Here is a 15,466-nt window from a genome sequence, read left to right as displayed (position 1 = left end):
ACATGGAAAGTTGGAAAAAATAAAACATCCCAGAAGAAGCAGTGGTGCATCACATAAATAATGTTTCCCAAAATATACGAATATACCTGGGAAGTCACCAGAAATTAGGCTTGTCTTAAAACATCACGTTGGTGATGATGCTTTATCTTTAGGGATAAAGAACTCTTTAGAATTAAGGATTTCTGAATGGACTGTTGAGAAATTATTTTGATTCTGCTTTAACTAGTAGGATTTAGAACTGTAATACATTTAAAGGCAATGTGTTATGCCTTACCACAAGGTATGCATTTAATAGAAACATTTATGATACTCATTACTGAGATGGGACAGGATCTTCTGAACTCAAGTTGTAACATGCTATTTTAGTTATTTAGTTTAAAAGAAAAAAGTCAAAATTAGCTGTGTTTCATTGAAGGATGTGCTGCTGTATATATAACTGCACCCAGTGCAAGCATTTAAACAGCTGTGTCTTTCCTTACTAGGTGATGATATTTGAGCTGGCAGAATACATACAGTCATTTCTCAGTGATTACAATAAACCCCCTTCAAAATCTTTCCATGAAGAAATGCTAAAGAATCAACAAAAGGAACAAGAAAGACTAGCCAAGGAAGAACAACAACGAATTCAAGACCTGAAGAAAAAAGAAGAACAGATGGTGAGAACATAATAGTATTTCTATGCTCTCCATCATATTTATTTCATTTCTGTTCATCTGAGAAGAAAAAAAGCCCATGCCTACAATCTGAATTATTCATTTATATGAGTATTATTACTAATATATTTTATACTACTCAGTGGGAAAAAAAATTTCTATCAGTTTTGTGGGCGTGGTTAGATGGGTATGGCCATATGACTGGATGGGCATGGCTTTTTTTCCCATTTTTGCAGCCAGCCCACCACCTGTTTTGGGGGGTCTTCTGGGGTGAGTGTCAGGCGGGTGGGGTAGGTGAGCATCGGGAGGACGGGCAAGTGAGCAAGTAGTGACTGGGTGATCAGATCGGGGACGTCGTCAACCAGAACTTACTACCAGTTCGGTGACCCACACCAAATCCTTGCTATCGGTTCATGTGAACCAGCTAAATACCACCACAGATACTACTATTTCACAGGACAAAGAACTGTACAAATTAATCAGTCTGTCCAATAGAAGATAATAATGAAATTCGGATGTCCCAAAGGTGCTTTTTCCAGGAGGCAGCTGGACTTCTTGTTTTTTTTTTCTTTCTTTTCTTTTTTCTTTTCCACTGTCCTGTCAGAACTGAAGAAGCTTCTTGTATGAGAAGCGAAATGTCTTCAAAAGAAAAAAATGAGAAAGTCCAGTTGCCTCCTGGAAAAAGCACCTTTGGGACAACCATGACCTGGCTGACTGAGAATCTCTTCAGACCATTGTAGCTCAGAGTTGAGCTAGGGAGTCCTTGGTGCTCTGTGAGCTTGGTTGTTTGCTTGCAGATGTTTTATTATCCAACATCATTAATGATAGTGAATGTGGAGTTTGCTTCCTGTTTATATAGTAAAGCAAAGCCCTGCCAATGTTGATGAGGTTATGATTTCTTCCTTGGTAATTCCTTGATTACTGTATTGTTTTCTGCTTGATCGTTTACTGTTCTGTGGCATATCAATGAATGTATTTCAGCAACGTGAAATTCTTGATGAAATTCAAAGAAGAGAAGAAGAAAAGAGAGAAGAAAGAAAAAGGAAGGAAATAGCAAAACAGGTATTAAAAAACATTTCTGTATTTCCAAATAGGAAATACGTGTATACATCAGTATTCTTTAGAAAGATTGAAAGCAGACCTCTTCTTTGTGAAGCTTCATACCCCGCCAAGCTTTTTGTGAAGCAGTTCCCAAATTGAAAACATCTCCCAAATAAGTTTAAGATCAGAATTTCTCTCATGATGGATTTAGGAATAAGTTGGCTGTGGAATTCTGGATACTGAAGTTCAAACGTTTTAGTTGCCAAGTTTGAAAAACACTGATATAATTCTCTGTGGGAGTCACAGACTTATTTGCTGTTCATTTTCTAAGACAGCACAGGAATAAAAAGGATTGAGGATTGCAAAAGAAAGTTGGTGTGGTTTATATGTACCAAATAATAGAACGGTGGGTTTTACCAATGCAACCCCCCGCCTTTCCTAACGGCTACAAATATGGTTGACCTAGATTATCCTGATGCTTACATTTGCACTTGGACACAATAGAGATTTTACATGCAAAAGCAACATAGAATAAACGTCTCTGCCTGTTTCCTCAGGTTGCAAGCTTACGTTGTCAACACCGACTTCTTGAATAGCAAGGAAAATATTCAGTTAAGAAAGTACTTACCATTCTTTAATGCCCTCTCCCCCTCAAGGGAGCTGTAGTCAGGAGTCCATCTACAATAGTCCTTGACTTATTGTTTTAGGACTTTTCAAAGTTATAACAGCCACAGAATGGTTGATTTATGGCCTGTGAAGCACTCTCAACCATCGTAAATGATTCTACTGCTCCCCCAATTACATGACTACACATTGGTGGGTCAGCTTTACAGCTGGTCAGGTCATTTTGTGGTCACCTGATCGCAATTTGATTTTAATTTGTTTGCTTCTGGCAAAAAAATACCCGTTCAAATGAAAGGGCTAGCTTAATAGCAATAGCACATAGACTTATACACAGCTTCACAGTGCTTTTACAGCCCTCTCTAAGCGGTTTACAAAGTCAGCATATTGCCTCCAGCAATCTGGGTCCTCATTTTACCCACCTCAGAAGGATGGAAGGCTGAGTCAATTTTGAGCCTGGTGGGATTCGATCTTCCAAATTGCAGTCAGCTGGCAGTCAGCAGAAGTTGCCTGCAGTACTGCATTCTAACCACTGTGTCACTGCAGCTCTTTTAATGACCACGGCATTCACTTAATAACTAATGCAAAAAAGACCCCCAAATTACTTCCTCTCATGTGAGTGCCTCAATTTATGACCATAATGATTTACAACCAAATTACTGATCCCAATTCTGGGTACAAATCAGTTACTTAGAAGATTTTAAAAGTAGTTACTTAAAAGATTTCAGTGCACTATTGTGATTCACTTTCACCTCTATCTTTCCAGGAACGCTTTGGTAACACTACACTGACAACCCAGGATCCTTCTACTGTTCAAGATGTTGCAGGGAGCAAAACGATTGTCAGCATGACATCTGGTGCCACAGATCATGTAGGGAATAATAAATATCGTGCAAATTCTGCAGGACGTTCAAAGTATGTATTTATCACAACGGGTTAAGATATTTTAAAAGAATTAATTGCTTTTACTCATGAAATGTCTTGGTTTTTGGAGGCGTTCATGTCATTTTGAACGGTATACAAATGTGTGAAAATTAACAAAAGAACAAAAATAATGAATACCACATACATTACAATTAGAAAAATAATATTTGTAAGGCTGGATGAATAATTGTTTTCCATCTGTCTTTGATTATTCTAGTGCCAGGAGACTTAGAGATTTTAGAAATTTGCTTATACCATTATATATGTTTAATTTTCCACTTACTGAAGATAAGTTAGATAAATATAGTAAACTTTGATTTTTCAGTCCTCTCTATACTCTCTACTTTGGATGCAATAAACAAAATATCAGTCAGTATCATCAAACAATAGACTTTGCCCATTATTAGGCAAATCAGCCTGAACAACATGCATATTTAAAGCAAATATGTAATCTACTTCTAATTTATGCAAAAGCTATATAAATTGTTAAGTTTTAGTTCATTATGTAAATTCAGAGTTCATAGGCATTCAGTTATAATTGACTCCTCTTTCACAAGAAGTCCATGAAGCTGAGGGTATACTACATAAATAAATGAATTGTATGGTATAATAGGAACATATATAAAAATTCTTCCTTGGTTATCCTTTTCTTTTGAAAATAATATACATTTTCTAAAGAACAAGAGATGACTTGCTTTCTACTGTTGCAAATGCACAGTTCTCTTTTGTTTTATAATATAATTGAAATAAAATTAGAAATGTGGAAAATCATTAATTTGCTATTAGTACCATACACACAAACTAGTATTTTGGCCATCTTCTCAGTGAATTGAGTGGCTATAACATATATACAGGGGGGCAGGGGGGCACATATGCATATACGTGTATGCGTGTATGTGTATGTTTCTCAAAGAAAATATCAATGTTGGCTGTATAGGAGAGAGCGTCAGTACTCTAGCTGCAGCAGTGAAGAATCTCCAGGAACGTGTGAAATTTTGAACTTTAATAGCAGTGCAAATGGTCAGCTTAAAGTACACAAAGGAAAATGTATAGGTAAGTTGAACATCAATATGTTAGAAATGCAAATATATATTGTGTAGGTTTGTCCATTTCTTTCAAGGTAAAAACATATGTACCTATATATACTTTGTGAAAGAGGAAAGCTAATTCCTCCTTTCTGTGATCCAGTATTTGACTAGTTAAAGGATCCAATCTATTCATTTTTTATCGTTGTTAAAAGTTACAAAGGTGAACCAGCCAAATATTACATTTTTTCCAGTTCTGACATGGTGCTTTTACCATTGTTTGCATCAAATTAGGCCAAAAAGGCTATGATTTTTCCACCAAATGGAATCTTCTCTGGGTATGGAATATCTGTGATATCAGATACTTATGCAAGTAAAATCCCAGGGTGTGTCTAAGGCTGCGTTGGTCATTCTGCTGAAGCAGCAAGCCACTTCTGAAGTTGAATAATAATATGATGGATTTTATGGTAGTAATTGTGAGAACGATTGTCTCTCTTATCATGAATGTGTGGTCTAATTGGGCAATTGTGAATATTAACATCTTTTGATTATTTCCCCTTTCATATGAGAGATGGTCAAAATGCTGCAGTTTAAGCCCACCAAAAAATATTGACATTTTTTTTATTATTTTTGAATTTAACCCTACGTCACCTCGATGTATCTAAAACAATGGCAACAAAAGGAGAGAATACATATCTAATGGAACTAATATCTGATTTAATATGAACTTGGAATCTATAGAATATCTGCATTAATAACTGATATCTTTATCTACCTTTATCTAAAGGCAAAGATGAACAACTTGGTAAATCAATCTATAATGCTTTAGATATTTGTTCTGGCAACTTTGTCCAAGTGCATGAATGGCTACTTCAGTGGCAAAAGAAAATGGGGAAATTTCTCACAACTCAAGAAAAGGAAAAGGTTGAAAGGTGTAAAAAACAGGTAATCATTCTTTTGTGTGTGTTTTCTTTAGTCTTGTGGTCCCTTTGATTATTGCTACTTGAAAATTATAACAACATCTAGCACCTGAGATGTGCTGTATAACAAAGAACTGAATATCAGTAATGAATGTGAAACTCTTCCTGGCTACTTTGGAACAGAACAGAACAGACCAAAACTTTAACCTTAGACTGTCTGCTATTGACCTCACCCCTTTCCTAAGAGGTCTGTAGGGGGGCACGAATAAGCGCACCAACGTGCCTATGGTCCCTGTCCTATTGATTCTTTTTATTTTTCTTGTATGTATCCATTTCATGTATTCATAACTGTGTATACTTATACCTATTATCTTGTAAGCGATTGACAAATCAAATAAATAAATAAATAAATAAAATACATACATACATACATTCATATTTTTGTAGAAATTATTAAGGATTTATCAAATGCATGAAGAAAGATAATTTTTCTCTAGTCTGTGGTCCTACAGATGCCATGATTCCATGAGAATTTGAAGCACAAATGAAAGACATTGGATTGAGCAGGATTAACATAAATTTCCAGTACAAATCTTTAGGCATGTTATTTTAATCATTAGGATTTTGAATGCTATAAAAAACATTCAGAAGCAGTGTTTTACACTTATGCAAATGTGTGTGCATGCTATCTGTTCACTATTCATTGAAGAATAGTCTGTTCGCCTTCTGGCCTCCAGGTCAGCATGCTTCAAGCAATCAACTCATTAATTCAACTCTTTCAAAGACGCCATCTTGCTTCCTCTGAATAATTTTGGTAGCTTGCACAGCCCTAAAGATCATTCCTATAGTCCTTTCCTTCCATGATTCAGTTCTTAGTGAAATGTTCTGTGCAAAAACAGAAACAAATAGGTTGGACACATGATTAATAGCTTACAAATGTCTTTTATTTATCTTCCTATTGAGGGGTACTGATTGGGGTTCAGTATTTTGTCCGGAAAATATCTTGAGTGAGCATATTCCTTCCATAATTCAATACTAATTTAAATGTTTGTTTTTTTTCAACAGATACAGGGAGCAGAAACAGAATTCAGTTCTCTGGTGAAATTAAACCATCCTAACATAGTTCGTTACCTTTCTATGACCTTTAAAGAGCACAGTGACTCAATTGTAGTACATATATTGGTGGAACACATCAATGGATCTAACCTTTCTGTGTACTTGGACAGAGAGATCCCACTTCCCGTTGATCAGTTGCGCCATTATGCAACTCAGCTTTTGTCAGCTCTTGACTATTTACATGGTAATTCAGTGGTCCACAAAGTTTTGAGTGCATCCAGCATTCTGGTAGATACTGAAGGAAACATCAAGATGACTGACTACAGTATTTCCAAACGGTTAGCGGAAATCTGTAAGGAGGATGTTTTTGAGCAAATCAAAGTCCGCTTTAGTGAGGATGCCTTACCCAACAAACCAGGGAAGAAAGGAGACATATGGAGATTGGGTTTGATGTTGCTTGCTCTCAGCCAAGGATGGCTAACCAGGGAATATCCAGTCACAATTCCAAGTGATTTGCCTGATGATTTTCAAGACTTTTTGAAAAAGTATGTAAATAATCCATAATGTTTTAACTATAATTGAACACAATAATGCATAATTATAATTTAGGATACAGGTGGAGATCTTAATGATTTAAATAATTTAATAATTGCTCTTTGCAGGGGTGGGCTGCTGGGGGTTTACAGGGTTTTGGGAGAGCCCCTAGTTAAGATTCTGTGCAGTTCGGAGAACCCACAAATCCCACTCCTGGCTGGCTCCGCCTCTCCGCTCCCAGGAGTTCCCACGTGGCCCGTTTTGGATGCAGGAAAGTGCAGGGCGAAAGACGGACCTCCCGGAAGTTCGGGAAGGCTGGAAATGGGCCCGTTTCTGGCTTCCAGAGAGCCTCCGGAGCCCAAGGAGGCAATTTTCGCCCTCTTGGAGGCTCAAGGAAAGCCTTCAGAGCCAGGGGAGGTTAAAAAAACCCCACCCCCACTGTGGTGCAGAAGGCCAACTAGGCCACGCTCACCCAGCAACCAGGCACAGAACCCATTGCTAAAATTTTTGAAGCCCACCCCTGGCTCTTTGTGATTTTAACATGATTCAAGGTTTACAAACCAAAATAATTATTTAGGTGGGCAACTGGAATTTATGCATACAGGAATATGGGTTTTTTTTAAAAAAAAAATGTTTTTCCCCTATTAGTTGAAGACAATAAAAATCATGCATTATTCTAAAATCAAATGTTGGTAAATCATTAAAAGTATTTTTACACCTTAAATTGATTTTATAATGCTGTGTTAATTAACTTGGGATGGGTGGGTTGTTGTTAGTTTTGGTTCTACACTTAAATTCTTTCCTCTTGATTTTTTTTTCTATTTTTTATTGGCCAGCTACTTATCTAATTTTCCTTTGTTTATGTTTCTTTATAAAAGTTTATGTTGGATAGTTTTCCCCTATTTTTTTTCCCCTTGGAAAGATATAAGCTGTGCATATGTGTTTCTATACTTTGAGTTGTAGCCCAACATGATATTTCTGTTAGTTTTGTGGGACATAAAGAGCCTCAGGCCCAGAGGAAGTAGATTCTTACCAAATAGAACAATGTAAATCCTAAACTTTTATAGCTGTACTAAGGATTTCAAGAAGATACTTCACAGATAATTTGCATGCCTAATTTTACTTTGACTGTAGATCAGATAATTATGACTAGGGATTTTAATCAAGTTTTAGGTTCTTTATTAGACCAGAATACTATCCACTTAATTTTTTGTAGATAGAAAATATTGCAAACATATGCTGCAGTTTAATTTGGAGGATGTAGTGCAGCTTTTAAGTCCTTTGTGTTAATACACTTTTTTTGGTGGACATAAGAGTATTTTTAATTTAGACTGTGTTTTGATATCTTAAACTTATTAACAATAATTAAATGGATTAATACATATAATATTGGACTTAAGATCACATCCCAACTATAAGAACATATAGTGATCCTTTTTTCCTGCATGGTATTTATCAGGTATATCTGATTAATGTTCTAATGTTTCATATTGTTGCTTTTATTGATTTTAGATCACATAAAATTGCTACTAGGTTGAGATATGTGATATAGAAGTTTAATAAATAAATAGCAGGACCAGCCTGTAAATTCATAGCAATCAACGTATGTTGTGGATTATATGTAATTTTTGTCCATCTCCTCACATCCTTTACTTTCTGCTCTAGAAGGAGAATTATTTTATCCAGTGGTTTCTGATCTGCTGACAGAAAACTATACATAAAACCTGGGATTTTTGAAATGCTAAAATGTGATTCGAACAATATCTGAAAAAAGTTATGTGATTTGGCATTATTATCTAACTTTATTTTTTTAGGATGTTGCTACCTAATTCTTCTTGTGATAAAATTGCATATTTCTGTATTAAGAGAAATTAATTAAGGAAAACATTTTACTTCCTACTTAACCATTTCCTTCAGAAAGATCTGAGACTCTGTCTCCCAAGATTTCAACCCTTGAAGAGCACAAAGCTATAGAAGGCTATATGAGTAATCCTCAACTTATGACACAATTTACCCCAACATTTCTATAGTTAAGTGAGACATCTGTTAAATGAGTTTTGCCCTATTTTACAATGTTTCTTGCCACAGTTGTTAAGTGAATCACTGCAGCTTTTTAGTTAGTAACCCAGTTGTTAAGTGAATCTTGCTTCCCCATTGCCAGTAAGTAGTAAAAGGTGATCCCATGACTCTGGGACATAGCAAGCATCATAAATATGCCAGTTGCCAATCATTTGAATTGTGATCACAAGACCATGGGGATGCTGCAAAAGTTGTAACTCTGAAAAATGGTCATAGGCCACTTTTAGCAGTGCTGTTGTAACTTTAAACAGATTTTAAATGGTCACTAATGAACAGTTGTTAGTCGAGAACTATTTATACTTAAGTTTTGCAGCTTTAATTGCAAAAATGTCAAAGATTCATATAGTTACAACCTAAATAGCAACATTAACCTTCTGTTTGTCTGGATCGCATTCAGGTGTGTTTGCTTGGAAGATAAAGAAAGATGGGGTCCTCAGCAACTACTACAGCATAGTTTTATAAATCCACCATTAGTAAAAGCACCCATATTGGAAGAAAGCCCAGATGGTAACTATTTCAATGTTTCTAATGTGTCAGCCTTTTAGGTAAACATATAACTCTGTTTTAAAAATGCACGGCATATATCTTTAGATTGTGTTAAAAGAGTTGCATATTTAAATATAAAATGCCTGTCAAAATAATGAGGTTTTTGGTAGATGTTTATTTAAAGATTTTGTTTGAGTGAATTTCAGACGTACAATATCATGATTTCTAACACCAGTTGGAATCAATAGGCAGTAAAATAATTCTAAACCATTATTTATGCCTGAACCATCAAAAAATGTTATATTTTTCAGATAGGGAGTATTCTTGATATAAATATCCTCATGATGTGAGTTCTAAGCTTCCCTTAGGCTTGAAAGCTGGCTGGGTGACTTTGAGTCACCTGCCAGTACATCTTTGTAATAATCAGCACGTTAGACTGCAATCCAGTAGAGCAGTGGCCCCCAACCTTTTTTGTGCCACGGCCCGGTACCGGCATCACAAAATGATCCGCAGCCCGGTACCGGCATCAGCACACGTGACAAGGCAAGGCAAGCCGAGCGACCCCAAAACAGGAGCCCCCTTTTTCGGCTTCATTTGTTCAACTAGAACCCATCCAACAAAGTGGAAAACTTGTCCTTCCACTAAATCCAAATTAAATTTGTTTTCGCTCAGGTTTTTTTTTTTTTTAACAGCAGCACCCCATCTGACCCCCCCCACAGCACTTACCCACCCGCTTGCCTTGCAATGGAAAGATTCTCCCGCAACCGACTCCCTGATATCCTCCTACACGGCCGTTTGAATTTAATCTCGCGCCTGGAGGTCACGTGAGCGACACGGCCCTGCCCAATTAGTGCAGCCGGGAGCTTGAAATTAGTCAATCAGGAAGCAACAAAATGTTACTCGGCTCACTCTTTCTGTCCAGGGCTCAGCAGCCTGTGTGGTTCTTTTGAAAAATGCATTCCAGCTGTTATCATTCCCTGCCCACCCCCTTCCCTCAGGGCTAACCGCCCAGATTGGCTAGTTTTTGCATATAAAGTTTTGCGTCTGCCTATATCCTGGTCCTACCTCTCTTCTTTTTTTTTTTTTTTGTTCTGTAATTTGTGAGTTCCTTTTGGGGGGAACGAATGCCTGCTGTAGCAGAACTTTATGCAGTTCATTTCTCGTATTTTTATTTTGTGAGAAAGGTAAGAAGAAAAATTGGAGTCTTTAAACAAAACTTTCTCATCAAAACAAGATGGCGGCGCCCAGCAAACCGGCGGCCGGGCAGAAAATATTCCACGGACCGGTACCGGTCTGGGGACCGGTGGTTGGGGACCCCTGCAGTAGAGGCTTTAATCTCCCACACCAAGAGTCACACCAGCTTTTGTTAGTTTAAAATATCAGGTTGTATACAAATCATTTCCCTTTCTATTATATTTTTGTAAAAAATTTCAGATTCACCAGCAATAGATGATACCGAAACTGTTATTTCTAGTAGTCAGATTGCTAGTGATCATGTCACAGAAACACAGAGGCAACTTTCCCGGTATTACAGTGAATTTGAAGAACTACAGTTGCTTGGAAAAGGAGCCTTTGGAGCAGTCATCAAGGTAAAGCAGTGTTCAGCACGAAACAAATTTTACTCAATAGAATTACTTTGAGTTACATGTGTAAGTGTGGTGACGTAGTGGTTAAAATTCAGTACTGCAGGCTGCTTCTGCTGCCTGCCGGCTGCCTGCAGTTTGGCAGTTCGGTTCTCACCAGGCTCAAGGTTGACTCATCTTCCATCCTTCCGAGGTCAGGAAAATGAGGGTCCAGATTGTTGGGGGCAATAGGCTGACTCTATAAACCGCTTAGACAGGGCTGTAAGGCACTGTGAAGCAGCATATAAGTCTAAGTGCTATTGCGGTTGCTAAATAAAACAGGGATTGTGTAACAAATGCTGACCTTATCCAGCTGTGCAAAGAATAAAGAGAAAAAATAGAATTTATTTTGGACAAAAAGAAATGAGCAGATGCCCAGAAGGAATTGTTTTTATATAATCTCCATTGAAGCATCTGTCTTGTACCCTTTTTCAATGGACAGGTCCAGAACAAACTAGATGGCTGCTGTTATGCCGTGAAGCGAATTCGTATAAATCCCACAAGCAAGCAGTTTCGAAGAATCAAAGGGGAAGTAACACTTTTGTCACGGCTAAACCATGAGAACATTGTGCGATATTACAATGCCTGGATAGAGAAATATGAGGGTCCTCTGCTTAATAATTCTGCATCGGAAAGCACAGAAGAGAAGAAAGTAGCTGAGAAGCTGGTTGAGAATGGGAAAGGTGAGCAGGCTTTTGTGGATGACATAGAAGCAAATGCCCCTCCTCCTGTCCTGACCAGTTCAGTGGAGTGGAGCACCTCCTGTGAAAGATCAACCAGTGCCAGGTTCAGTGGAGCTGATCAGGAATCCGATGATGATGATGATGATGATGATGATGAAGGGGAAGGAGTCTTTTCGCAATCTTTCTTGTAAGTAGGAACAATTAATTTCTGTGCTTTCCTTTTGCTTGTTTACCGTCGATTGATTTGATTGTTTATTCACCTTTAGTTTTGGTAAATAACTCAAAGTGTCTAACATATCTAATACTCTTTTCTCCACAACAATCATCCTGTGAGGTGAGTTGGGCTGAGAGAGAGAGAGAGAGAGAGAGTGAGTGACTGACTGGCACAAAGTCACCTAGTCAACTTTCCTGGCTAAGGCAAGACTAGAACTCACAGTCTCCTGGTTTCTGGCCTGGTGCTTTAAGCACTAGACCAGGGGTGTCCAACTTTGACAACTTTAAGACTTGTGGACTTCAACTCCCAGAATTCCTCAGCCAGCTGGCTGAGGAATTCTGGGAGTTGAAGTCTACAAGTCTTAAAGTTGTCAAGGTTGGACACTCCTGCACTAGACGATGCTGGCTCTCTGCTGTGTTAAGTTTGTATTATGCAGAAGTTATGCCACCTGTTGTTCACCAATATATTCATTGAAACATGTATTTTGACTGGCAGTGCTTAAACTGTGTACAGCACCTGAAATGGAAGATAAACCATCTTTTAGGATTTTTGCCTGTCAGATGAGATGAGATATTTTTATATAATTATACATTGCATTTAATTAAATAGGCCATATCTATTCTGGTGTACAATGTAATTAAAACAACAAAAACTCATAAATTAATAAATGGAAGCTATAAATATCACAGCAGTAGAGTAATTTTTAACCTAATGAATTACCATTAAGCATATCTCTGTGGAACATGTGAGGTAAAAAGCACCTTCTGCAAAGATTTGGATATTTAAAAGCTCTTGTTTCTTGGTTTAGGCCAGCAGCAGATTCTGAGAGTGATATCATTTTTGATCACGAAGAAGACAATAGTAGAAATCAGATTATGGTAAATATTCTATTGAAAATACAGCTTTAAGCCGCCTCTTTCAAATCTGTGGATTGATAGTGATATGGTTCTGCTCACAGTTAAAAGCCACAATAACATTGCAATTGCTTTATTGATAAGAGTATTTGTACTCATTTGTGATGATGGATGGTAAAATACAAATAAAACAAGTTTATTTGGCATTTTAGCAAATAAAATGTTGTTTTTACATGAAAGAAATGTTATGGATTTATGGACTGATTAAATACATGTAGTGAAGAATTAGGCTTATATTGTACTTCTCTATTTTTGTGATCTAGGATGAAGACTACAAGGAAAAAGATAGTCCTAGTGAAGAAAACAAAACATCTGTGTTTCAGACTGTGCACCATCTTTATATTCAGGTTGGAAATTATCATCTGGTACATCCAGAATATATGTATTCAGAATAAAATGAACATTGTTTCTGAGATAGAAGGAATGTTATAGTCAGTATCCAGAATCAGAAGCCATCTAAGAAATCTGATATTTTTTTCAGGCATACAAGTTTTAGAAGCAAACAATTTATGATTTCAGAGCATGCTTAAAATAGTGAAATCTCTCTCAGCTCAAGCTCAGCTCCTAATAACTACATAGATGCATGCATGTTGTTTTCAATATGGACTTTGGATGTTTGGCTGGGATTTTGATTACTCAATTTGGACTTTACTGCTGTGGGATTTGCAACTCTAGTTTAAAGCTTTGGGATTTTCTGATTGTGTCCCCTCCATGTATTAATCCTGTCAGTTTCTTAAGGTCAGACAGATACTGCCATCTGCTGTGGGAGAAGAACATGTCTACCTATTGCATCTGATGTGAGAAATAATCCACAAAGAGAACATGTGTTAAAAGCTTTGGCTGATCTTTAAAAAAACCCACTTTATATTAGATTTGCTTCATCCCATGAAACATTCAAAATTGCTGTACCTGGGTTAATCAAATATTGTGTACCTTTGAAAAGGGTAATGACTACAAGGACTGAGTGTTACACACCCTTAGAATTGATCAAACAATATAAGTATGTAGAAGCATTCTTATGAATCACATAAACTTCTTCCTTAGCATAACAAAGTGAAAAGACATTGATTTCTTTGAAGGACTGGGTTTTTTTTCCAGTCAGGTAGCTAAGCAAATGAAATTCAGGCAAACAAACCTATGGTTTTCATTCTTTGTCTCTTTCCATTGTCTGCCCTCATAAAAGGATTAAATCTAGCCAGTCAGAATACATTTCTTTAAATAAATTTCTTTTAAAGGGGAAGCCTCCAGTATTTAAATGGTTAATCACCCAAAATCTGGGTGGTAGAATATCTAGGAACAATTATATTTATGATGACATTCCCAGATGCTTTCAGCTTTTTTTCCCCTCCTTAATCTTGCCTCTAAAGATGGAATATTGTGAAAAGAGCACATTACGAGATACCATTGATCAAGGTTTATACCAAGATGTCAATCGTCTTTGGAGACTTTTCCGGGAAATATTGGATGGTTTAGCTTATATCCATGAAAAGGTCAGTGATGGTCATTCCAAGCAAATGCACATCTCTTGTACTTTGTTAGATTTTAGTTAATTATTTAACAAAAAAATATTCTGGCCTTGATAAAGGCAGGGGAGGTCTCAATTATTTCATTGCTATCTGATTTTCATTTTTGCTTCCCAGTATATCTGACAACATACGTTTGATTTTACCAGCAAAATCCTGACTAACCACCCGACTAACCAACTGATGTATCTCCTTAGTCAGAGATAAATAACCTGCCAAATCCTATTTTGTATATCTGGTGTCCTTCCTGGTTGTACCAACAAAATTTGGCACATTTTGCTGTTTGTAGCTGTATTTGTATTTTCTTAGCCTTGTAAAATTAGATTGTATGGGATATTTTAAAAACCTTTTTGTGTTTTTTTTTTAAATTTAATATTCTGGGCATGCTTATGTTGATGCTACTGATTGAGCTAATGAAGCTATGGACAATATAATAGAATGGGACAAGTTTTAGCTGATTTTCCTCTCTTTCCACATCCCCTTTGAAAACAAGTGATTCTGGGAGATAGGCCCTGTTTCAAGCAAGTGCTATTTTTGAACAACAGTGTTTGGATTTAAACCCAGCTTCAGTGCAATTTTGCAGGGTAAAGCTTCAGTGCCAATTCTGCCTGCACAATTGGCCCTTGGAGGCCGCCTGGTAACAGCCTCTCCAAACATTCCAGACAAGATAGGTTATTGTTCATATCCCAAGTTTGGGATATTATTGATTTGCTATTAATACTATTATAATATAATTTTTCTTTATCCATTCCCAGTTTTCCCCCCATGTTCTAACGTTTTTATTATTTAGTTACCTCTGGCTGGTTTGCAGTATTACCTTTATTGTAGTAATATTGAATTGAAGTTATGCACATATATCTTTGAAATCTCTTTGTGTCTAATGCTACTGTTAATAATGAAATTATAAACAGTAGTAGTAATAGTAGACGAGTGGTGCGATGACCTAGAGGTAGAGCTCTCGCCTCATGATCAGGAGGCTATGAGTTCAATTCTAGGTAGAGGCAGATTTTTTTTTTTCTGGGCACACTGAGAATATATCTGCTGAACAAAACTTCCCATTGGTGACAGGAAGGGCACCCGGCCATTAAATCACTCCATTAACTCCATTCAGTTGCACAGACTCCACCCTGCAAGGGATTATGGGATTGTTAAAATACTATGAGTAGTAATA

At 37.0% G+C, this 15,466-nt stretch overlaps 1 protein-coding gene across 4 annotated transcripts in view; it reads left to right on the top strand.

The window, feature by feature from the left end:
* Positions 1-15,466, top strand: part of EIF2AK4 (eukaryotic translation initiation factor 2 alpha kinase 4) — a 39,754-nt gene that overhangs the window by 5,136 nt on the left and 19,152 nt on the right. For all 4 annotated transcript variants that reach the window (XR_015741043.1, XR_015741044.1, XR_015741042.1 and 1 more), the window contains exons 4-15: positions 483-656; positions 1,635-1,715; positions 3,082-3,230; positions 4,177-4,292; positions 5,052-5,209; positions 6,250-6,785; positions 9,251-9,360; positions 10,774-10,928; positions 11,404-11,831; positions 12,667-12,736; positions 13,036-13,119; positions 14,140-14,262. Coding sequence is in view for 1 of the 4 variants with exons in the window: in XM_026710340.2 (XP_026566125.2) it covers positions 483-656; positions 1,635-1,715; positions 3,082-3,230; positions 4,177-4,292; positions 5,052-5,209; positions 6,250-6,785; positions 9,251-9,360; positions 10,774-10,928; positions 11,404-11,831; positions 12,667-12,736; positions 13,036-13,119; positions 14,140-14,262 (2,184 nt within the window). In the remaining 3 variants the exon portion in view is untranslated. The remainder of the gene's footprint in view (positions 1-482; positions 657-1,634; positions 1,716-3,081; positions 3,231-4,176; positions 4,293-5,051; positions 5,210-6,249; positions 6,786-9,250; positions 9,361-10,773; positions 10,929-11,403; positions 11,832-12,666; positions 12,737-13,035; positions 13,120-14,139; positions 14,263-15,466) is intronic.

This window comes from Pseudonaja textilis, chromosome 1, assembly GCF_049901715.1.
Source record: "Pseudonaja textilis isolate UNSWEBS1 chromosome 1, rPseTex1.2, whole genome shotgun sequence".
In the NCBI taxonomy this organism is placed as follows: domain Eukaryota; kingdom Metazoa; phylum Chordata; class Lepidosauria; order Squamata; family Elapidae; genus Pseudonaja; species Pseudonaja textilis.
The sequence above is the reverse complement of the archived record's forward strand: the minus strand, read 5'-3'. Positions and strand labels throughout refer to the sequence as shown.